General features: G+C 38.6%; 2 protein-coding genes across 7 annotated transcripts in view; one reads left to right on the plus strand and one right to left on the minus strand.

Annotated features, from left to right (window-relative positions):
* Positions 1-13,487, plus strand: part of MRPS25 (mitochondrial ribosomal protein S25) — a 65,540-nt gene extending 52,053 nt beyond the window's left edge. Inside the window, exon 5 of the mRNA XM_081801745.1 lies at positions 13,405-13,487. Coding sequence (XP_081657871.1) covers positions 13,405-13,472 — 68 coding nt within the window. The 3' untranslated portion in view covers positions 13,473-13,487. The remainder of the gene's footprint in view (positions 1-13,404) is intronic.
* The window catches only part of NR2C2 (nuclear receptor subfamily 2 group C member 2), a 97,958-nt gene that overhangs the window by 37,004 nt on the left and 36,527 nt on the right, over positions 1-24,427 (minus strand). For all 6 annotated transcript variants that reach the window (XR_014139726.1, XM_081801693.1, XM_081801703.1 and 3 more), the window contains one exon: positions 9,283-9,393. Coding sequence is in view for 5 of the 6 variants with exons in the window: in XM_081801693.1 (XP_081657819.1) it covers positions 9,283-9,393 (111 nt within the window). In the remaining variant the exon portion in view is untranslated. The remainder of the gene's footprint in view (positions 1-9,282; positions 9,394-24,427) is intronic.

Raw genomic sequence — 24,427 nt, forward strand, 5'->3', positions numbered from 1 at the left:
AGCACTGTGAATGTACTAAATGCCACTCTTCACTTTAAAATGGTTAAATTTTTTTTTAATGATTTCATTTCTTTATTTGAGAGAGAGAACGAGAGAGAGAGCATGAGTAGGGGGGTTAGAGCAGAGAGAGAGGGATAAGCAGACACCTCACTGAGCAGGGAGCCTGATGTGGGGCTTGATCCTAGGACTCTGGGATCATGACCTGAGCCAAAGGCAGACACTTACCCGACTGAGCCACACAGGTGCCCCTAAAATGGTTAATTTTACGTCCTATGAATTTTGCTGAAAATAATTAAAAACCCACCACAACAAAAAAGTCAATGAGAAATACTTTCTCAGACAACAAAACTAAGAGACGTCATCACCAGCAAACCTGTCCTGTAAGAAATATTAAAAGCTTTTCTTTACTTAGTAAATGAGACAGGTTAGAACTTGGATGTACATAAAGAATTGAAGAGCATTGTAGGAGTAAGTGAAAGTAAAATAAATCTTATTTTCTTATTCCTAATTGATCTAAAAAATAATTGTTTAAGTTAATAATAGTAACAATATATTGGGTGATTACAGCATGTGGATAAGTGAAATGAATGACAGCAGTGTCACAAGGGATGGGAGGAAGGAATTGGGAACACTGTTATAAGGAACCTATATTACATGTGAAACAAAACAGTATCATTTGAAGGTAGGCTTATAAAATGATTACTTTAAACCTCCAGAGTAACAACTGAAAACACTTGTAAAGACGTATATTTGATATATTAAGAGATAAACGGGATCATACAAGTTGCTCAATCAAAATCAGGTAAGGCAGAAAAAGAAGCCTCTGGCAACAAAGAGAAAACAGTTATACACATGGTTCATATTAATGCATATATATCCATAACCACTTTAAATGTGGATGGTCTACATATACCACTAAAGGACTAAGACTTGTTTGGTTAAAAAAAGAATCCCCAACTATAAATTGTCAACAGGAAACCCCAGACACAGACAGATCAAAAGTAAAGGCATGGAGTAAGACACCATGCTATCATTAATGAAAAGACAGCTGGAGTAACTGAATTGAATTTAAAGACAAAGTAGACTTCAGATCAAGGAAAGTATCAGGCATAAAGAGGGGCATTACATGATGATAAATGGGTCGATTCCCCAAAATACATAACAATCCTAAACATGTATGCACCTAACAACCGAGCTTCAAAATACATGAGGCAAAAAATGATAAAACTGCCAAGGAGAAAAAGAGAAATCAACTATTATAGTTGTAGATGTCATTGTTTCCCTGTCAGCACGGTAGATTAAGCAGGCAGAAAATCAATAAGGAGATAGTTGACTCTGAGAGCACTATCAATCAACCTGATATAACTGACATTTATAAAATAATAAATCTAACAACAGCAGGATACACATTCTTCTCAAGCTTGCATGGAACATTCAGTAAGACAGATCACATTCTGGGCCATAAAATACACCTTAAGTTAAAATAGGAATCCTAAAGTACATTCTTAGACCACAATGGAATTAAACTAGAAATCAATAATAGAAAAATAGTTTTAAAAATCCCCACATATTTAGAAATTAAACAACACACTTCTGAATAACACATGGGTCAAAGAAGAAGTCTCAAGACAAATCTAAAATATTTTGAACCAAATGGAGTTCACAGCAGAGGTCTGGGCCATAGATATCTATTTGGGAATCACTAGTATAAAATGACATTTAAGCCACGGGCTCAGAGAAAATACAGAGAGGAGAGAGTGAGCCTAGAATGGAGTCCTGAGGGATTTCAACATTTAGCAGTCTGGCAGAGAAGGTGCAGCAAAGAACTACAGCCAATACTATAAAAGTTAGTCCAGAATAATTTCCTATTTTATATATTTCCTATTTTTATAAATTATTTCCTGTAAGCTTTCCAAATATTATTCTTCCTATTAAACAGATACTTAGCTGGTTGACTGATCTTGGATATTTCAGAGCAGTGGTTCTAGAAAAGCCTAATATTTTAATATATGTATTTATACTTGGATCATAAAGTACATTTAATATAAAAGATAATCATAATAAAATTAGACATAATTTTCAAAAAGCCTATTGGTTGAAAAGTAAAGGGGGGTAGAGTTATGGTGAAAGATAGGTAAAAAAGTACCTTCTTATTTATGATTATATAAAATTTAAGTATCAGCTTAAATACTCAAAAACATAATTTTTGTTATTACATATTTATGGATGAATAAGTAACAGAAATGCAAAACTTATACAGCAGTGATATTTCACCTAGAGAACTAAAAAAGATTAAACAGTATATACATCATAATATATAGTTAAGTGTGAGGGAAATGGGCACCCTCATACTGGGCTGGTGGGAATATAAATTGGCACAACCTCTTTGGAAGGCAGTCTGTCAGTGACTGTCAAAATTATACATGGACAACTCAGGTAACATCATACTCAAAGGTGAAAAGCTGAAAGCTTTTCCTCCAATATCAGGAATAAAACAAAGATGCCTACTGTTGGTGCTTTTATTCAACAAAGTACTGGAAGTCCTAGCCAGCGCAATTAGCCAAGAAAAATAAGAAAAAGGCATTCAAATTGAAAAGGAAAAGGTAAAACTGTCAATATTTGCAGATGCCATGATATTATGCATAGAAAATCATAAAGACAAGGGGCGCCTGGGTGGCTCAGTCAGTTAAGCCTCTGACACTTGATCTCAGGGTTGTGAGTTCAAGCCCAGCATGGAGCCTACAGAAAGAAAAGAGAAAAAAAAGAAAAGAGAAGAGAAGAAAAAAGAATAAAATACCTAGGAATAAATTTAACCAAGAAGGTAAAAGACGTGCACACTGAAAACTGTAAAACATTAATAAAAGAAACTGAAAACACAAATAGAAAAATATCCTGTGCTCCTAAACTGGAAGAGTTAATACTGTCAAAATGTCTATACTACCCAAAGCAATCTACAGATTCGATGCAATTCCTATCAAAATTCCAATGGCATTTTTCATAGAACAAAGTGATCCTAAAATTTGTATGGAACCACAAAAGACAAATAGCCAAAGCAACCTTGAGAATAAAAGAACAAAGCTGGAAGCATCATGCTCCCTGATTTCAAACTATATTATAAAGCTATAGTAATCAAAACAGTATGGTACTGGCATAAAAACAGACAAATAGATGAATGGCAAAGAAGAAAGAGCCCAGAAATAAACCCACACATATATGGGTCAATTAATTTATGACAAAGGAGCCAAGAATATACTATGGGGAAAGGACAGCCTCTTCAATAAGTGAATGATACTGGGAAAATTGGATAGCCATGTGCAGAAGAATGAAACGGGACCATTATTTTACACCATATACAAAGATCAACTCAAAATCAAAGGAAGACTTGGGGCGCCTGGGTGCTCAGTTTGTTAAGTGTCTGTCTCTTGATTTCGGCTCAGGTCATGATCTCAGGGTTGTGAGATTGAGCCCCAGGCCGGGCTCCCTGCTCACTCAGCACAGAGTCTGAGTGGCATTCTCTCTCTCCCTCTCCCTCTATGCACCTCCCCCATTCTCTCAAATAAATAAAGTCTTAAAAAAAAAAATCAAGACTTGATTTTAAGACCTGAAACCATAAAACTCCTATAAGAAAACATAAAAAGATGGTAAACTCAACATCAGTTTTGGTGATCTGAGACCAAAAGCAAAATTAAACAAGTGAAGCTCATATATGAAACTAAAAAGCTTCTGCACAGCAAAGTTTTCGAAACCATCAACAAAATGGAAAGACAACCTACTGAATGGGAGAAAATACCTGTAAATTATATATCTGTTAAGGGGTTAATAACCAAGTTATATAAAAAACTCAAACACCTCAACAGCAAAAAACAAACTGATTAAAAAATGGGCAGAGGATCTGAATAGATATTTTCCAAAAGACAAAAAGTTGGCCAACAAGTACTGAAAAGATGCTCAACATCACTAATCATCAGGGAAATGCAAATCAAAACCACAATGAGATACCACTTCACACCTGTCAGAATGGCTAGTATCAAATAATTATAAAAAAAGCAATAACAAGTGTTGGCAAGGATGTGGAGAGAAAGGAGCCCTCATGCACAGTTGGTAGGAATATAAATTGGTGCAGCCACTACGGAAAACAGTGGCTTTAATTTTTTAAAAAATTAAAAATAGAACTATCATATAATCCAGCAATTCCACTTCTGGGTATTTATCCAAGGAAAACAAAAGCACTAGCTCAAAAAGATATATGCACCTTAATGTTCATTGCAACATTATTTACAACTGCCAACATATGGAAACAACCTAAGTGTCTATAGATGGATGAGTGGATAAAGAAAATGTATGTATGTATGTGTGTGTGTGTGTGTATTTATTTATATAGAGTATTATACAGCCATAAAAAAGAATGCAATTTTGCCATCTGCGACAACACAGACAGACCTTGAGAGCAGTATGCTAACTGAAATAAAGACAAAGACAAATACTATATGATCTCACTTACATGTGGAATCTTAAAAAAAAAAAAAATGAGCTCATAGATACAGAGCATAGATTGGTGGCTCCCTTAAGTGGGGAGGTTGGGAGGGGGGGTCAAAGTGGGCAAAGGAGGTCAAAAGGTACATATTTCCAGTTATAAAATAAATGTCATGGGGATGCAATATACAGTACGGTGACTACAGTTAATAATACTGTGTGGCATACTAGAGAGTTGCTAAGAGAGTAAATCTTAAAAGTTTTTAGTACGAGAAAAAAAATGTCTAACCACGTATGGTGATGAATGGTAACCAGACTCACTGTGATCATTTCACAATATAAACAAATATCGAACTATTACATTGGGGTGCCTGGGTGGCTCAGTTGGTTGGGCGTCTACCTTCTGCTAGGGTCGTGATCCCAGTGTCCTGGGATCAAGTCCCACATCGGGCTCCCTGCTCAGCAGGGAGTCTGCTTCTCCCTCTCCCTCTGTCCCTCCCTCCCCCATGCTCTCTCTCTCTGTCGTGCACACACTCTCTCAAATAAATAAAATCTTTTTAAAAAATCATGATGTTGTATACCTGAAGCTAATATGTTGTGATAGGTCAATTACACCTCAATAAACAAAAAATTACACATGGATATCTCCTTTCTCCCAGCAATCCTAGTTTGAAGAACTGATTCTACAGATGTGCTAAATTAAACAGGTAAAAGGTATTCACTGCAGCATCCATGGGATATCAAACTTGCCACTCAAGAGAAAGAAGGAGTTATTTCTACCACATAGGAACCACCTCTAAGAGATGTTAAGACAAAACAGTAAGGTGTAGCACAGTCTAGAAAAATGTCTACATGCATGAAAAATATGCTGTACATATTTACACGTGTTTTTAGTCTATATGTACAGCCTGTCTCTGAAAAAACAAGCAAGCAATATGGTAATAGTGGCTACCTCCTGGGAGAGACCTGGGTGACTTGGGGAAGAGGAGGAAGGGAGATGCATCATTTACTCTGTACCCTGTTTGGTGTGGTGTGATTTTTTACAGCAATGAGTACCTGAGGGGGGCCGAGAACTTCAGAGCAAGAAAGGAAACGTCAGATGGCTAAGAACATGGAAAGGACAGAAGAGTACTGACATTCAAGAAGGGATGTGCAGGAATAAAGAGCTAGTAGAAGAGAGAAGTAGGGAAGGAGGTGCTTTAAGAGCCCAAGTAAAGATCTCAAACTCTTAAAAAATATATAATAGCAGAAGTCCTTCCTAGTAAAATGTGAAACTTCAATATATAAAGTAGATAAAACAAGTATTTTATCATATATTTTATAAGCTCAAATTCAAACATTTCTTTAGGTCAAACACTGAATATAATGATGCTCTCAAAACATAAACTTGAAATGGGGAGTATAGAGGAGTATCTCAGGAAAACCTTAAAATACACAGAAATGGCAAGAGAAGCTTTATACCAAGGTCTGCTCCGAACAATGAACATGGCAGTACACGGAGGCACACCAGTGATCGATCTCCAGCATGTCAAATTTGGTGTATGACATGTTCAAGTGTGTTTTTCTTTTAATCTATCTTGATTGCTTTAAAAACTGGATTACATATTTAAACAAAAAAAATTTGAACCTAATGTTTATGTCATGTGGGAAGCAATAAAGACAAAATTTGCAAACCACTGGCCTGGAAACACTGCATTATGATGAAAACCTATGAGATTTATTGAGAAGCTACCTTGTGGTTGGATGGGTTCAATTAAGCCTCATTCTCAGACAAGTGGGTGCTCTTCTATGGCTCTTCTTATCTCCCTATCTCCTTCCACAGCCCCCACCCTAGACCTCTGTATCCCCATAACAATGGCTCTCAACTCCAGCCACAAGGCTACTTCCTCCAGCCTTCCCACTTGGCCCCAAAGCCCTTTGCTGCCATTATGATGACAAGATACTGACAGATACAAGTCTATGTTCTAGATCACTCACTGCAGGCCTGCATAACTAGGTATGTTGGTCTTGCGCTGACTGCCACATTATCATTATTAAAAACAGTAACACAAATCCTGGAATGAGAGAAAACAGCTATAAAGGACTTAACTATGACAACTGATGACATTTTAGAATATGAACTATGGATTAGATAATGGCATGTTTCAATATTAAATTCCCTGATTTTTGATAACTGTATTGTGATAATGTAAGAAAATGTCATTTTTCTTAGAAAATACATACTGAAATACTTAGGGCAAAGAGGTGTGCTATCTCTATTCTCAAAATGATTCAGAAAAAATATACATACATTCACTTAGAATGTTAATAGCAAACAACTGGTGAATCTGGGTAGATGTACAGGATTTCCATGTACCATTTTCTGTAAGTTTGAAATTATATAAAAATAAAACTTAAAAAAATTATAACTCTGTTGCTAACATTGGTATTTGCTTCCTATAAGTTTGCAAGCATTTAATCCTTTCAAAATTCTATTAAATAGGTATTATTATTGTTGTCATTTTATAGCTATAGAGGTTACAGAAACTTTCTCCAGAGTCACATAGCTGAGTGGAGACAAGATTTGATCCTAAGTCTGTTCCATTCAGAGCCAAAGCTCCTAAATGTCACCTAGCCCTATCCTATCACCCTTACTGTATAATCTTTCCCTCCCAACTTTATCACAGAAGCCACCATTTGGGTTCTAAGCATTGTTATTCATGAAAACATCACAGCACTTATTATCTTCCCAGGCCTTAGGGCTTTGGAGATTATCACTGAAGTCAGGGCTAGAAATGAAAACTCACTGAAGCCATCACCACCAACAAAGAACCAAAAAATCATCCTATAACCTTCATTTTCCTTAAAAACAAAAACAAACAAAAAAACAAACCAAACCTTGAAATACAGTCAATTCAGCTGCACTCAGGGTATGTCCAATTTTATTGACTGTTCACAATGAAAAGATTTCAACTACATTTACTATATATAAAGCTCATGCCAAAGGGTTATCTTCCCCAGAGAGACTAAAAGCTCAACACCAAGCATCTATTCTACAAGACTTCTGTTCAAGGGACCTTACTGCATTGCATTCCAGCCAGGACAACAGTGTCACCATGGGCCAAGCACCATGGCATGGGGATAGCCCACTGTAAGGAATGGGATGCTAGAATGGCCCTTAGGAAAAGAGAGATTCTTCTCATACCAAAATGGGGGGAAAGGTGTACTCTCTTGATATATACATTAGCTACTGACAGTCTCCTGGAGAACTTTCTATGTTCTCATCTGCCCTCAGATGGTTGTGAGCCCATGATGTATAGGCCATGATTAAATGCAGTTAGCTCCTTTCCCAGAGTTGGGAGAGTTTTGTAGGCAGAATGCTAACACATACTCCACAAAACTATAAAGGACCCATTTTTAAGTCATAATGATCAAATAAGAACAAAATAAAAGAGAAAAAATAATTTAGCTATAGAGTTCTTAATTCTGAGGAACAGTAAAACCTTGTTAATGCTGGGCCCATTACTTCTGAATTTCCAAACACTCAGCTACGTGTTTCCTACTGGTGTGAAGTTAAAATGACTTACTTATATGAGCTTCAGTGTTTATGATAAAATATTACACAATACAGACACAATGGGAATATAATCTTTAACTTCTTTCATTAAATAAAATGAACTCTTCTATGTTTAGTTTATAATATGGGCGCCTGGGTGGCTCAGTTGGTTAAGCCACTGCCTTCGGCTCAGGTCATGATCCTGGAGTCCTGGGATCGAGTCCCACATCGGGCTCCCTGCTCAGCGGGGGGTCTGCTTCTCCCTCTGACCCTCCCCCTTCTCATGCTCTCTCTCTCTCTCTCATTCTCTCTCTCAAATAAATAAATAAAATCTTAAAAAAAAAAATAGGTTAGTCCAAAAAATCACTTTTAAGAGTAGGTAAACATTATAGAAATTATCTAGTTACGATATCATCCTGTTCACTTATACCAAGCGTGGAATAAACTGTAAATGAAGCAATCCTTTTACTTAGTCACTCAAATTACCTGTCCACCCTGGTATTCTCTCAAACTCGTGTTACGTAACTAATATTTTTTCTGCCATTCATCTTTTTTCATGTTTTTTTTGTTGTTGTTGTTTAGCCTTTTGATTCAGCTTGTTGAGGTAACTTTGAATCTTTAATCTGTGTGTCATCAACATATTATCCCTTCCTCCCAAGTTGTTGACAGTGACTTCAATACACACATCTTCTCAGAGCCCTGGGGAAGACTAAACCTATAAGTGAATACCAATTAGTTAATAACAATAATACTAGCAATAATTTTTGCATATAATTAGTATATACTGAACCATTAGTATGTGCCAATCACTGTTCTATGCACTTTACAAGCAATATCCCATTGATTTCTCAAAATAACCTTATGAGGTTTACATACATTTTCTAAATGAAAAAAACTGAGGCACTGAAAAGTTAATTTTTAAGGTCGAAATAGCTAAAAAGTGGGGCACTGAATCTGACTTCAAGTGGGGGCCCATACACTTAACTACGAGGACATACTGCCTCTCAATTTGGAAGCATTTAAGTAATTAAATGGTACACTGATCCCAATAGTTTCAAACAATAGTTTAAACTTTTGCATAAAAAGTAAGCTAGTTCAATCAATGTAAACTTTTTTTTTCTTTTTTAAAGAATAAATGAGGTTGTATTGTACTTGATGCCCAAGAAGCACAACTCCTTAGTGAAATCCTGAGGTAGGTTTGTTCTGCAAAGGATTCAGAAGAAAGGACTACCTTTGGGCAGGTGGCTGGAACCAAGTGGGATTGGTGCAGGTACCTGAATTCGCTGAGGTGAAGCTACCGCAGAGTCGGTGGAGATTATCTGGATGCGTGGGGAGGGGCTGGTCATCCCTGGAGATTCCGGCCGAGAGGTCTGTGTCCGTGGTACCTGTGGGGGAGAAGTGGGCTGGATCACAATGGAGCTCAGAAAAATGCCCAGTGGTAGCTGGGGACCATGCCTCTTGCTTTCACTGTGGCTTTGAGTAATAAACTTGAGTAGTTCTGGTGTTTGCACCCAGAACGACAAAGGAACTAATGAGATAATGCCACAGGATGGCTGTAAGAAAATACAATCTTAAAAGAGCTATTTCTAATGCTGAAAATGCAAAAACAAATAACCCCCCCATAAAACAAAAAAATTCCCACAAAAAACACAGAGGAATTTCAAATCTGCTCTATACAACTTTAAATAAATAGCTACTAGAGTAACTTTTTAGAAATGATCTTTGAATGTTTTCACTGTCTCCAAAACCAGCTGTAAAACACTCCTTTCTTTAAGATGATAGTTTCCAGAAGAAAGGCTCTCATAACACCATAAAGGATGGCAAAAAGAACCAGCACTACACTGAAAAACTACTTGTGAAAGAGTCCTGGTAATCCCCCAGTCCCACTGGGATGGGGCTGGGAAAAGCCCATCAATTATACAAAGGTCTGGAATTTAGTCAATACCCACCAAAGGCAAGGTTCAAGGTCCTGAGTGGTCATCTAGGCACCTGAAGTGGGCAGTTATTACTTTTCCTTGAATAAAAGTATATCATGGGGCACCTGGGTGGCTCCATTGGTTAAGCGACTGACTCTTGATTTCAGCTCAGGTCATGATCTCAGGGTCATGAGATCAATCCCCACATCAGCTCCACACTGGGCATTGAGCCTGCTTAAGATTCTCTCTTAAGGGGCACGAGGGTGGCTCAGTCGGTTAAGTGTCTTCGGTTCAGGTCATGATCCCAGGGTCCTGGGATCAAACTCCATGCAGGGCTACCTGCTCAGTGGGGAGCCTGCTTCTCCCTCTCCCTGCTTATGCTATCTCTGTCACTATCTCTGTCTCTTTCTCTCTCTCAAATAAATAAATAAAATCTTAAAAAAAAAAGATTCTCTCTTAAGAGATTCTCCCTCTCCCTCTGCCCCTCCCCCTGGTTCACATGTGCTCGCTCTCGTAAAAAAAAGAAAAAAAGTATATCATGAACCATGCTTTATAAGCTCTTCCAAAAAACAGGTGGGGGAACACTTCTCAATTCATTCTATGTAACCAAAACTAGGCAAAGACATCACAAGAAAACTACAGAAGACCAATATTCCTTATGAATATAGGTGCAACAATCCTCAATAAAACATTAGCAAACTGAATCCAGAGGCATATAAAAAATTATACATCATGAGGGCACCTGGGAGGCTCAGTTGGTTAAGCAGCTGCCTTTGGCTCAGGTCATGAACTCGGAGTCCTGGGATGGAGGCCTGCGTTGGCCTCCCTGCTCACCAGGGAGTCTCTTTCTCCCTCTCCTTCTGCCCCTCTCCCTCCTCTCATGCGCGCATGAGCTCTAATAAATAAAATCTTTAAAAAAAATTATACACCATGACCACGTGGGATTTACCACAGAAATACAAGGCTGGCTCACCATATGTATGTAATGTAATCTGCTGTATTAATAGAGGATAAAAGCCTCAACATCTCAATTGACACACAAAAACCATTTGACAAAATCCAACACCATTTCACAAAAAAAATCATTCAACTAACTAGAAACAAAGTTCTCAATCTGGGGCACCTGGGTGGCTCAGTTGGTTAAGCATCTGCCTTTGGCTCAGCTCATGATCTTAGGTCCTGGGATCCAGTCCAATGTTGGGCTCCCTGCTCAGTGGGAAGCCTGCTTCTCCCTCTCCCTCTGCCCCTCCCCCCGCTCATGCACACACACACACACACACTCTCTCTCTCAAGTAAATAAATAAAATAAAGAGTTCTCAATTGGATAAAGAGTATCTATAAAATACAGCTAACACAATACTTAATGGTAAAAGACTGATAGTTTTCTTTAAAAAATTTATTTATTTATTTGAGAGAGAGAGCATGTGCAAGAGCGGGGGTCGGGTGAAGGGGGGTTGGGAGGAGGGGCGGAGGGAGAGAGAGAATCTTAAGCAGGCTCCATGCCCAGCACAGAACTCTCACGGGGCTTGATCTCATGACCCCGAGATCATGACATGAGCCAAAACCAAGAGTTAGTTGCTTAACTGATTTGAGTCACCCAGGCACCCCAAGACTGCAAGGTTTCTAATTAAGGTCAGAAACCAAAGATTTCCCCCCTCCCTCCCAAAAAGTCTCTTAGAAAAAATAAATTCAGCAAAGCAGCAGGATACTAAGTCAACACAGAAAAATCAGTAGCATTTCTATACAAAATGAACAATCTGGAAAGGAAATTACAAAAAAAAAAAAATTCCATTGTGATAGCATCAAAAAGAATCAATTACTTAGCAATTAAGTTAACCAAAGAGGTAAAAAAGACCTGTATAATAAAATCTATAAAACACTGCTAAAAGAAATTAAAGATATAAGTAAATGGAAACATATTCTGTGTTCATGGACTGAAAGACTTAATACTGCTAAGATGTCAATACTACAAAGTGATCTACAGATTTAATGCAACCCCTGTCAAAATACCAGTGTTTTTTGCAGAAACTGAAAATCCATCCCAAAATTCGTATGGAATCTCAAAGAACCCTAAACAGATAGCCAAAACTACCTTGAAAAAGAACAAAGCTGGAGAACTCACACTTCCTGATTTTGCTACAAAGTGAAAATAATCAAAACAGTGTGATATTGGTATAAAGACAAACATAAAGACCAAAGGAACAGACTAGAGATCCCAGAAATAAAACCTGGCATATAATGGTTAAATGATTTTTGACAGAGGTGTCAAGATCATTTAGTGGGGGAAAGGACAGTCTTTTCAACAACTGGTGCTGGAAAAACTGGCTATCCACATGAAAAAGAATGAAGTTGTACCTTTATCTAACACCATATACAAAAATTAACTCAAAATGGATCAAAAATCTAAATTTAAGACCTAAAACTACAATATCCAGAATATACAAAGAACTCCTAAAATCCAACAACATAAAAAACCTAACCCAAATAAAAAATGAATAAAGGACTTGAATAGACATTTCTCCACAGAAGATACAAAACAGCCAATAAGCACATGAAAAGCCATTCAACATCACTACTAATCATTAGGGAAATAAAAACCAAAACTACATCAAAATGCCATCTCATGCATACTAGGATGGCTACTATCCAAAAAACCAGAAAATAACAAATGTTGATGAGGATGTGAAGAAACTGGAACTCTCATGCACTGCTGGCAGGAATATAGAATGGTACAGCCTCTTTGGAAAACAGTCTCACCAATCTTCAAAAGTTAAACACAGAGGGCGCCTGGGTGGCTCAGTTGGTTAAGAGACTGCCTTCGGCTCAGGTCATGATCCTAGAGTCCCGGGATCGAGTCCCACATCGGGCTCCCTGCTCGGCAGGGAGTCTGCTTCTCCCTCTGACCCTCCTCCCTCTCATGCTCTCTGTCTCTCATTCTCTCTCTCAAATAAATAAATAAAATCTTAAAAAAAAAAAAAAAAGTTAAACACAGAGTTGTCATATGAACCAACAGTTTCACTCCTAGGTATATACTCAAGAGAAAAGCAAACACATGTCCACACAAAAATTTGTATAGTAATGTTCAGCATTATTCATAACAGCTCAAAAGTAGAAACCACCCAAATGACTATCAACTGATGAATGGATTAAAAAAAAAAGTGGTATATCCATGCTATGGAATATTATTTAGTAATAAAAAGGAATGAAGTACTGATACATGCTACAACATGGATGAAATCAGTCATAAAAAACCACATATATGATTCCATTCATATAAAATGTAATAGGCAAATCCATAGCTAAAGAAAGTAAATTAGTGGTTCCCAGGACTGAGGGGATGGGGGAAGGTGGAATAACTGCTAATAGGCATGGAGTTTCTTTGGGGGATGATGAAAATGTTCTGGAATTAGTGGTGTTGGCTGTTTAACACTGCAAATGTATCAAATACGTATCTTTTTTTTTTTTTTTTTTTTTAAGTAGGCTCCATGCCCAGTGTGGGGCTTGAACTCACAACCCTGAGATCAAGAGTCACATGCTCTACCAACTGAACCAGCCAGGTGCCCCAAAACTATATACTTTCAAAGGGTGAATTTTATGGTAAGTGAAACAGATCTCAGTTTTATAAAGCACATCACAATTGATTAATTGTTGGGGGTAGTTATGAAAAGCTTTTTTCTTTCACAGCATTAATTTAACCAACCAAAAAGATTACATTATAAAGACAACAGAATACAATATTCTCATAGTGATACAGTTTAAAAAATGTTTTATGTAAATTAGGTCTGAGCTAAGATATAGGCAGGAAAGCCAAATCCTGGAAAATACATCTCCCAGTATCCATGTACACATATTTGCTAGCTCTGTTTATTTGTCATTATGAAGAAGAGACTGGCCAGTCACTTTATCAGCGCACATTCATTAAATCCTTCTTTAGTAATGAACATTTAGAATTTTTTTTGAATCTATTATTACCCTGCAAGTTAATTCTACCAATTTCAGATATATGGAATTCTTAACTGATAGAATAATATGCTAACTTTCTGATTTAGATACTCACTTTACCTGTAAGACATTTTAAAGCAATCAACATTATATGAGTACCACAGGCTATGGAATCAGATAGACCCGGGCTCTGAAATATGTACTGTCATCCTGAGCAAGTGACTTAAACCCTCTAAACTTCAATTTCCTCAAATTTAACATGGACATATTATGACTACTTTATGAGACTGATGTGAGGGTTATTGAATATGTTAAGTATTAATTCCATTCAATACATAGTAACTATCAATACTACCACAAGCTTCCTGAAAATTTTTCTAGAACCTGAGTTCTAAACTGTGTATAAATATTGTTGTTACATGTGATAAAAGTGTAATAGTGAAGCTCTCCTTGGACAGAAAATTCTTTTTTCTTCTTACTATAAAAAAATATAAGGGGTACTGGGATGGCTCAGTAGGTTAAGCATCCAACTTGTGATTTCGACTCAAGTCATGATCTCAGGGTCATGGGACTGGGCCCCGCATCAGGCTCCATGCTTGGTGGGGAATCTGCTTGAGATCCTCTCCCTCCGTCCCTCCCCCAACTCATGCTTGTGCTCTCTTCAAATAAATAAACCTTAAAAAAAAAAAAAAATTCAACCCTACCTCACATCATATACAAAAATTAGAAAACATAGGTGTAGAGTTTCTTAACCTTGGATTAGGCAATAATTTCTTACTATCACACTTAAAACACAATAAACAAAAGAAAAATACACAAAATGGACTTTGTCAAAATTAAAAACTTTTGTGCTTCAAAGGACACTATATAGAAAGTGAAAAGTAACCCACAGAATAGGAGAAAATATTTGCAAATCACATATCTTAAGGGATTTGTATCAAGAACATATAAAGAACCCTTATAATCAATAAGAATACCAAGAAACAATTTAGAAATGGGCAAATGGAGTCAAACAAACATTTCTCCAAAGAAAATATTCAAATGACCAATAAGCCCATGAAAATTGTTCAATATCATTAGTCATTAGGGAAATGCAAATCAAAACCACATTAAGATACCACTTCCCACCCCTTAGGATGATTATAATAAAAAACAAAGATAACAAGAGTTGGCAAGGATGTGCAGAAACTGGAATTCTCATACACTGCTGGGGAGAATACAGAATGGTATGGACACTTTGGAAATAAGTATCAGTTCTGCAAATGGTTAAACATAAGAGTTGCCATACTATTTAGCAATTCTACTCCTAGGTATATACATCAGAGAATTAAAAACATCTGTCTACACAAAAATTTGTACATAAATGTTCATAGCAGCATTATTCATAATAGTAAAAAAATGCAAACAACCCAATGTCCCTCAAGTGATAAATAAAATGTGGTATATACATACAATGAACATTATCCAATCATAAAAAGGAATGAAATGGGACACCTGGGTGGCTCAGTTGGTTAAGTGTCTGCCTTTGGCTCAGGTCATGATCCCAGGGTCGTGGGATCGAGTCCTGCATTGGGCTCCTTGCTCACTGGGGAGCCTGCTTCTCCCTCTGCCTGCCACTCCCCCTGCTTGTGCTCTCTCACTACCCAGCCCTCCCACAAATAAAATCTTAAAAAAAAAAAAAAAAGGAATGAAGTACTGACTCAAGCTATATTGTGGATGAACCTTGAAAACATGCTGAGAGGCCAGACATAAAAAGGCCACAGATTGTCTGATTTCATTTATATGAAATGTCCAGAATAGGCAAGTTAAAAAAAACAAAAAAAAAAACCCCAAACAACCCAGAAAGTAAACAGTGGTTGCCTATGGCTGGGGAATAAGGAAATTGGGGGTAGGTGGGTGACACCCAAAGGGTGTAAGAGTTTCTTTTTTGTGATAATGAAAAACGTTCCGCAACTAGGTAGTGGTGATGGCTACACAACCTTATGAATATAATAAAAGCCACAGAATTATATACTTTAGGTAATTGTATGATATGTGAATTATATCTTAATAGAGCTCTTAAAATTTTTTTAAATGAATGAAATCAACAAATAGAAAATTATTTAAGGAGTCAGGATAAAGGTCACCTTTAGGGAAGAGGATACGGGCAGTAATTGGAAGGAGGAAGGAAATTCTATTCCATTTTTTTTTTTAAATAATCTCTATGCCCAACGTGGGGCTTGAAATCATGAGCCAGCCAGGTACTGCTCTATTCTGCTCTTAACCTGAGTAGTGTTTACATGGACATGTCCTCTGTGTGATAATTCACTGTGTCACACACTGAGGAACTGTGAACTTATGTACATTACAATAAAGTTTATTTAAAAGAGTAACAGTATTAAGAAGTATTTCATAGGGTCTCAAAGAAGCTTTCTATGTCAGTAGGCCGAAAAAGACTGTTGTCCATGCTTCACTTGAACCTGCTTTGCATTAACCCTCTGCTACCCTAGAGCTTGCTGCATGCTGGGTGTGCAGAGCAATCAAAAGTGGTTCTGCCTTAGAGCATCTGTTGGGGAAGACAGACGGCTGTAGTGGAAGCAGCACAGATTGGGTGCTAAGACTGCTTTTTGCCAGCTTCTGTGTGAGCTACAGTTTAAACTCTCTAGACTCTGGTTCCCTCACCTGTTCAAGGATATGCTTGCAAATTTTATGATTCCTTTTGTATGAGAAGCCCAAGTGCCTCTACAAATTTGCCTGAGAGGGGTATAGGTCATGTTGGCAATGGGCTCCCAACAGCTCAGTAACAAATTTAGATTACATGAACAACCCAAAATATCCCTTGAATTTAGCAGAGGAATGCTTAACTCTGGAGGTGACAGGTTAGTGGGAAAATATTTAGGATTTCCCCCCCACCCCCACCCCGTGACCTTTAGAGAGAAGGTGTGTTCTAAGTGGCACCAGGGGCACCAGATATGATCTGGCTTGAAGGCAAAGTGATGCCACAATGGGACTGCTCGGAAATTCTTGCAGCTGTATGAATTTAGAGCCTGGCATTGTAAGTACACATTTAGGTGAGGAATCTACTTTTTTTCCAGAAGCATATTGCTGAATATCATTTAGCACAGTGATAAAAAGCCAATTTGGTAATAGGACATAAAAACATAGATGCAAATTAACTAGCGGGAGCATCTCCTTTCCATCCTCTCTTGCCTACCTTTTTAGTACCTGGTGTCAGTCTAGGCCTTAGCCTACTTTCTACTCCTTCAATCCACTCAAGTTGCAAAGGACAGGATCATTAGTTCATACTGAGGGATAAAACGCCTGGCAACACCCAGATGCGCCTTATACCCTGGCCAGAACACTTACATTTTAATAGGAAAATGGCTAGTCCAAAGGACTCAAACCATAAGCAAGGAGGATGTGAAAGTATGTTTGGACATAGACCTTCCAGGGCATGGTCTCTGACTCACACTTAAAAGGTAAAATCAGCGGTTCTGCTTTGCATCTTTTCTAAAGTAAACCGTGTTAAGCGTCTGCCTTCAGCTCAGGTCATGATTCCAGGGTCCTGGGATCGAGCCCTGTGTCGGGCTTCCTGCTGAGCGGGAAGCCTGCTTCTCCCTCTCCCTGCTGCTCCCCCCTGCTTGTGCACGTGCTCACTCTGTCAAATAAATAAATAAAATCTTAAAAAAAAAAAGTTAACCATGCTCGCCCGACACACAAATGTTTACTGTCTAAAGAGTTTAATAAAAGCCCTGCTCCTCAGGCCAGCCTTTCCTGACTCCTCAAGTTGATATACAGGTCCTGTTCTGGGTGCTCGGAGTTCCTATATCTTAGCAGGTGCTCCTCCACAAGGCACCTACTGTAACTGCTTGGTTATGTCTACCTCAGAGGGCAGTATGAAACATTTCCTATTTCTCCTTTTATTCCCAAGGCCAGGTTCATTTTAGGGCCACAATGATTGCTTGGTGAATAAACATTTTTTAATTTCAGGAATGAGTAAGAAGTCTGTTCTACAGTCCTTGATCCTGGGACTCTGCTTACACCTTTTCTTCTCTTATTCTACTCTCATGCCTGTCTGCTAATCAGACACCCTGCAGGTACTGCACAACACCTGCTTTGACAGTTTATTACATAAACCCAAGGAGTACGGGCTTTCACTGACATACCTGCGTTTATGAGGCTGCTAGGAAAGTTCATACATTTACACCCTGGAGTAAGAACCTTCTCTATTCCATCATAAGATGACATTGCTTTGGCAGTTTTATAAGGAAAAAATTCTTAGGAAAAATTTCTGTGGTTTACATGCTAAAAGATGGACATCTAGGTTGAAGAGAAAGCCCACAGCATTGAGCTAAGGAGCAAATATTCAGAGTTTCTAAATCTATAATTTATTCTGAGTTTTGGCTGCAACATTCCCATGGGTTATTAATAGGGCAACCAAGTTCACACCCTGTGGGGAAAAAAGATCATGCAGACCTAATATGTTACAAATCTCAACCACGAACTTCCGACTTCTAAACATTCCCAGTGAAATAATGAACAATGTAAATACCTAAGTAGGGTAAAGGGTTTCAGCCATGGGATACCTTCAGTCTGAACTGAAATGCTCCACATCCTCCTTTTATTCTTATTTCAAAGGACCATTAAGTAATAAGTGTAGTGAAGGGTCAATGGGCAGAGTTAATCTCTCTTTGTTCTGCAACTTGCAGCATAGAGAGAAGAAGCCACAGGAGGCTGCCAGTCTCGAAAGTGCTCATCCCTTCCCTCATACAAAGGATTAGGACCTTACAATGCCACAGTGTTGTGTTCCTAAAAAATAAATTCTCCTGATGACTGGTAAGTTAGGCTCTTCTTTATACTGGAGTCAATGAAGGATTCAAACCTGAACATTACAAGTCAGCCTCATTTATATCAGAACTGACTATCCAGTTTTTAAATTTGCCAGTTGATAATATGTTTAAAAAGATAAAATCACAGCCCTATATTTCTTGGCACAAAAAGATCCATACAGTCAACAATCACTAGCCACATTATGTAAAAAAAATGAGGTGTTTACGAGCAACTCCTTGTTCATAAGCAGGTAAACTTGTTGTTGAAAACAACAAACAAGTAGGCGGCTTTTGCCCCACCTGAACTTACCAAATACAAGTTCCTATGAAGACATAATTTGCTAGGTGCCAAGCATAGCAACACACACTAAATTGAATTCCTTCAAAATACATAATAGGTGTCTAAATCCACTGCTATTTTACCAACTGCTCTAAAAACAAGTATCTATGAAATACACTGCATTACAAGGAAGCTTCCCCCAGAAACAGAATGAGAACAAAATTGCAGTCTTGTTTTTTTAGGACACTTATACTTACCATGCCAATGGCTCCCTGCAGCTTTATTTACATTTTTCCTCAGCAACCTCCCAGGCCAGAGAGCCCAACCCGAAAGGCCAAGGGTTGGTTGGGGAAAACCCAGGCATTTGCTTTCAAACTGTCAGTACAGATTCCATTCACCAAAACCAGACAGAGCTGTTTAAAGATGCCCTCTCTATGACCCTGCTTGCTGAAGGTCAAGTACACTATCACTCCCTGTAACCATGGAAGCAAAATTGACATGTTCCTGCCGTTTCCCCAGCTGCTGAAGCAGTTTGTCTAATAATATGATTAATTGCTTCTAAGGAAGGTGTACTTTGCTTTACAAAGTTCTCCCTTCACCTAGATTGTTGCTTTTGCTAAATGCACCATCCTCCTCCCCCCATCCTCACCGGCTTCCCCTTAAAGACCACCCTTCCTGAACCAAGAGCTCCTGAGCATATTACCATGGAATCCAACCAACTCAAAACAGTTTTAAAACTAAAAAGAGTGGAGGGAAGATTTGGAGAATTCAGAGACACCGTGTTCTGCATATAGCATTTTGAACTTCACAGTACATCAAGACAACATTTTTTGAAGATACAGGGTCTTTGCAAGTTACTATTCTATTCAAAGGCAAGGCAACGTAACAATCTACATTACATACAAAACAACCATGAGAATAACAGCACTGGGCTCATTCAACAAATATTTTACTACACCCACCCAACATGTGCCAGGCATGTGAATTCAGGTTAGAGTTCTTGCCTCTGCAGCCTCCCATTCTGGCAGGAAGGTGAGCACATGTACTCCTTGCAAATGAGGGCATAGTAACTGGCTGCTCAATGGCTTCAAGTCTCAGTCTCAGCCCTCCCCCAAGGCCATAGCCGAAAGGGAGCTCCTGAGATCACATTTGAGGTGGGGCTGTAACTAATATTCAGAGCACCTGTGTCTAAGCCAAACTGTAGCCTTCTGTTTGACATGGGACTCACTACCTGTTTTAATACCTACAGTTTGGCTGAGAGACAGGTGGGCCCCTTGACTGGTAAAGAATGGATATATTTAACCTAAAGGTCAGAAGCAACTGAAATGTCTCAAACTAGGAGATGAGTTATGCTATACTCCCTTGATACAATACTATGTAGCTATGAAAAATGTTGATTGTGCAGGCTATGTTGCAACCTGTGGAAAGGATATTTACATTTATTCTGTGAAATAACATTCTGTGAAATCACACTACTAAATTGTCTGCATGCTGTGATTACAACTGGATGACATGCATGTGAAAAAAAGACCAAAAAAGGGGCGCCTGGGTGGCTCAGTTGGTTAAGCGACTGCCTTCGGCTCAGGTCATGATTCTGGAGTCCTGGAATCGAGTCCCGCATCGGGCTCCCTGCTCGTCAGGGAGTCTGCTTCTCCCTCAGACCCTCCCCCCTCTCCTGCTCTCTCTCTCTCAAATAAATAAATAAATAAAATCTTTAAAAAAAAAAGACCAAAAAATACATTTATTCAATAAATTTTTATTTTTATTTATTTTTTAAGATTTTATTTATTTATTTGACAGAGACAGACACAGTGAGAGAGGGAACACAAGCAGTGGGAGTGAGAGAGGGAGAAGCAGGCTTCCCACGGAGCAGGGAGCCTGAAGCGGGGCTCGATCCCAGGACCCTGGGATCATGACCTGAGCCGAAGGCAGATACTTAACGACTGAGCCACCCAGGCGCCCCTGAATAAATTTTTTAAAAGATTTATTTATTTGAGAGCGCTCGCATGCACATGATGGGGAGGGGCAGAGGGGGAGAGAGAGAATCCCAAGCAGACTCCCTGCTGAGCCTGGAGCCCGACCCAGGGCTCGATCTCATGACCCCGAGATATGACCTGAGACAAAATTCAGAGTCAGATGCTTAACTAACTGAGCCACCCAAGCGCCCAATAAAGAAATCTTAGTATTGAGTGCTTACTGTGTTCTACGCACTGGAAAGTGTTTTAAATACTGGGAAGACAACAGCAAATGAAACAAAGTTCCTGCCTTTCTGCACTTTACATTCTATTGTGACAAAGATGTATATATGTTTGTCAGATAATGATGAGCACTTTGGAGAAAAGTAACAGTAACAAGGATAAAGAGTGACAGAGGTAGAATGGTTATACAAGGAAGGGATAAAGTAGTAAAATGATAGAGATGTGTAAAATTGTAGAAATATGGCTTCCTTCTCTCCTTTTCAAATTTTCCAGAATGTTTTACCACTTTTATAATCAATTTAAAAAAACCTATTTCCAAAAAAGTTACCTTTTAAAACTAGCAAATATTGTTAGAATTTGGTATTATGAACGATCTTATTTTTCACCCCGTCTGAAATACTGAGTGTTCTCCATACTTTTCTTCATTTTAAAAAGAAAAACTCCTTTTCTACCCATTCAAGAAAACCTTTTTTTCGTAAGATGATATATAAAATTTTACTGTGAGAAAGAATTCTCCTTGCCTACTGAAGATATTTTAAAACTAGGCTATATTTCTGCAATCACAAATCAAAATAAACGGAATCATCCTGGTAGGCAGCTAGTTACAGGGGAAACTCATTTCACTTAGAAGGCTAGCTCCTGTCTGGGTGGCTTTGGACAAGTCCCTTAATTGTTCTAAGCCTTTGTTTACTCATTTGTAAAATTGACATTGATACCTCTTACTTCACAGGACAATGGGAGGATTAAAATGAGGCAATAAAGTACAATGCATTATATAAACACAGAGCATTCCTATTATAATTTCGGAGGAAATCAAATGCGTAGAGCTAAACCTATCACTCTGAGTAAGATGTTAATCTCCTCCTATAGCAGATGGTCATTCTTTGTTTACAGACAAAATGGTTTCATTTCTGGGGCGCCTGGGTGGCTCAGTCGTTGAGTGTCTGCCTTCCGCTCAGGTCGTGATCCCGGGGTCCTGGGATCAAGCCCCGCATCAGGCTCCCTGCTCGGCAGGAAGCCTGCTTCTCCCTCTCCCTCTCCCCCTGCTTGTGTTCCTTCGCTCGCTCTGTCAAATAAATAAATAAAATCTTTAAAAAAAAAATGGTTTCATTTCTAATCCCCCATTACCTATGACCAATAAAAGGATACAATCTCCAAAGTCTTGTTTCAAGTATCAGACACTAGGGGCGCCTGGGTGGCTCAGTCGTTAAGCGTCTGCCTTCGGCTCAGGTCATGATCGGGATCGAGCCCCGCATCGGGCTCCCTGCTCCGCGGGAGGCCTGCTTCTCCCTCTCCCACTCCCCCTGCTTGTGTTCCCTCTCTCGCTGTCTGTCAAATAAATAAAATCTTAAAAAAATAAAGCTACACACCTCAAATGCAGTGAGATTTTAAGAAAGGAGATGTTTTCTAAGATAGAACATTACTATTCTGCCCCAAGACATACATACCACAGGAAATTATTTTGGTACAATACTTCCACATAAGGTACATCATATTTACAAGGACAGCATACTTCTTCATTTTCTCCTGTTTGACAACTCCACTTGTCAACTCTTTTTCTCTTACCATACTACAAGTAAGTCTAGTCTTATTCATTATAACACTGATTTTATTCTAAGTCCACGGTGTGTATTTCATTCACAAAATAGCTTCATCTTCTTACTACTCTTAAGTCCTAACTTATTTAAATATGTGGAACTATATGAATTCTCTAATACACCTTCTATGATAGCTGTGACTGATCATTTACATGAAATACATATTACTTTAAAATAAATTGCTTCTTTTACTTCTCTTGAAAATAGTTATTGTACTATACTGATTTTTTTGAAGTTATTTCTATATGAATGGGTATATTTAATATGAATATCACTTTGGTATAGTAAAAGGGTCACTAAGAAATACTGCAATAGGGACGCCTGGGTGGCTCAGTCGTTGGGTGTCTGCCTTCGGCTTGGGTCGTGATCCCAGGGTCCTGGGATCGAGCCCTACATCGGGCTCCCCGCTCCGCGGGAGGCCTGCTTCTCCCTCTCCCACTCCCCCTGCTTGTGTTCCCTCTCTCACTGTGTCTATCTCTGTCAAATGAATAAATAAAATCTTAAAAAAAAAAAAAGAAATACTGCAAGAAAAAGGGGGTACTGCATCTGAAGGAACTGAAAACCCCAAAAACCCCCAAAAGGAAGGGTCACAAAGTATGTACTCAATGAGTGCTTGCTGAATCAACAACTGAGCTTATCAGTGGCCCAGCTACTTCCTGTATACAGGTTATGTGATAGCTGACAAAAACAAAAACACATCTTAGAAGATAACATTCTGCCCAGAAAGATTGTGATTCAGTGATTCTACTCCTAGTCTAGAGAAATACACCCACATGTGAGCTCAAGGAGACATCATACACAAAGATGTTTGTTGCAGCACTATTTATGTCTGAGAAAATTTGGAAACAACTCAAAAATGTGCTTCTACAGTAGAGTGGCTAAATAAGCAGAGCTCTAATTTATGTAATACTTATGATAGCAAAAAGAATGATATAGATTTGAGCAACGGGACTCTTGTACACTGCTGGTAGGAATATAAAATGGTATACTAATTAATCACTATATTTGAGACAAAGTAAAAAAAGCAACTTGCAGAACATCTTATCTAGTGTGATTCCATTTATGTTAAATTTAAAAACCTATATACAGTTGACCCTTGAAAAACATGGGTTTGAACTGTGTGAGTATACTTACATGTGAATTTTTTTTCCAATAAATGCAGTGTGGTACTGTAAACATATTTTCTTTTCCTTATGATTGTCTTTCTTTTTTTTTTCCTTTTTTCCCCCCAAATAAGTCTCAGTTTTTTTTTTTTTTTTAAAGATTTTATTTATTTATTTGACAGAGAGAATGAGAGAGAGAGCACATGAGAGGGGGGAGGGTCAGAGGGAGAAGCAGACTCCCTGCAGAGCAGGGAGCCTGATGCGGGACTCGATCCCGGGACTCCAGGATCATGACCTGAGCGGAAGGCAGTCGCCTAACCAACTGAGCCACCCAGGCGCCCTAAGTCTCAGTTTTAATAAGATCCTCTACACACACGGGCGCCTGGGTGGCTCAGTTGGTTAAGCGACTGCCTTCGGCTCAGGTCATGATCCTGGAGTCCCGGGATCGAGTCCCGCATCAGGCTCCCTGCTCGGCGGGGAGTCTGCTTCTCCCTCTGACCCTCCTCCCTCTCATGCTCTCTGTCTCTCATTCTCTCTCTCTCAAATAAATAAATAAAATCTTTAAAAAAAAAAA

Source organism: Leptonychotes weddellii, chromosome 1 (assembly GCF_054177405.1).
Source record: "Leptonychotes weddellii isolate Sample4059 chromosome 1, ASM5417740v2, whole genome shotgun sequence".
NCBI classification, from domain to species: Eukaryota; Metazoa; Chordata; class Mammalia; order Carnivora; family Phocidae; genus Leptonychotes; species Leptonychotes weddellii.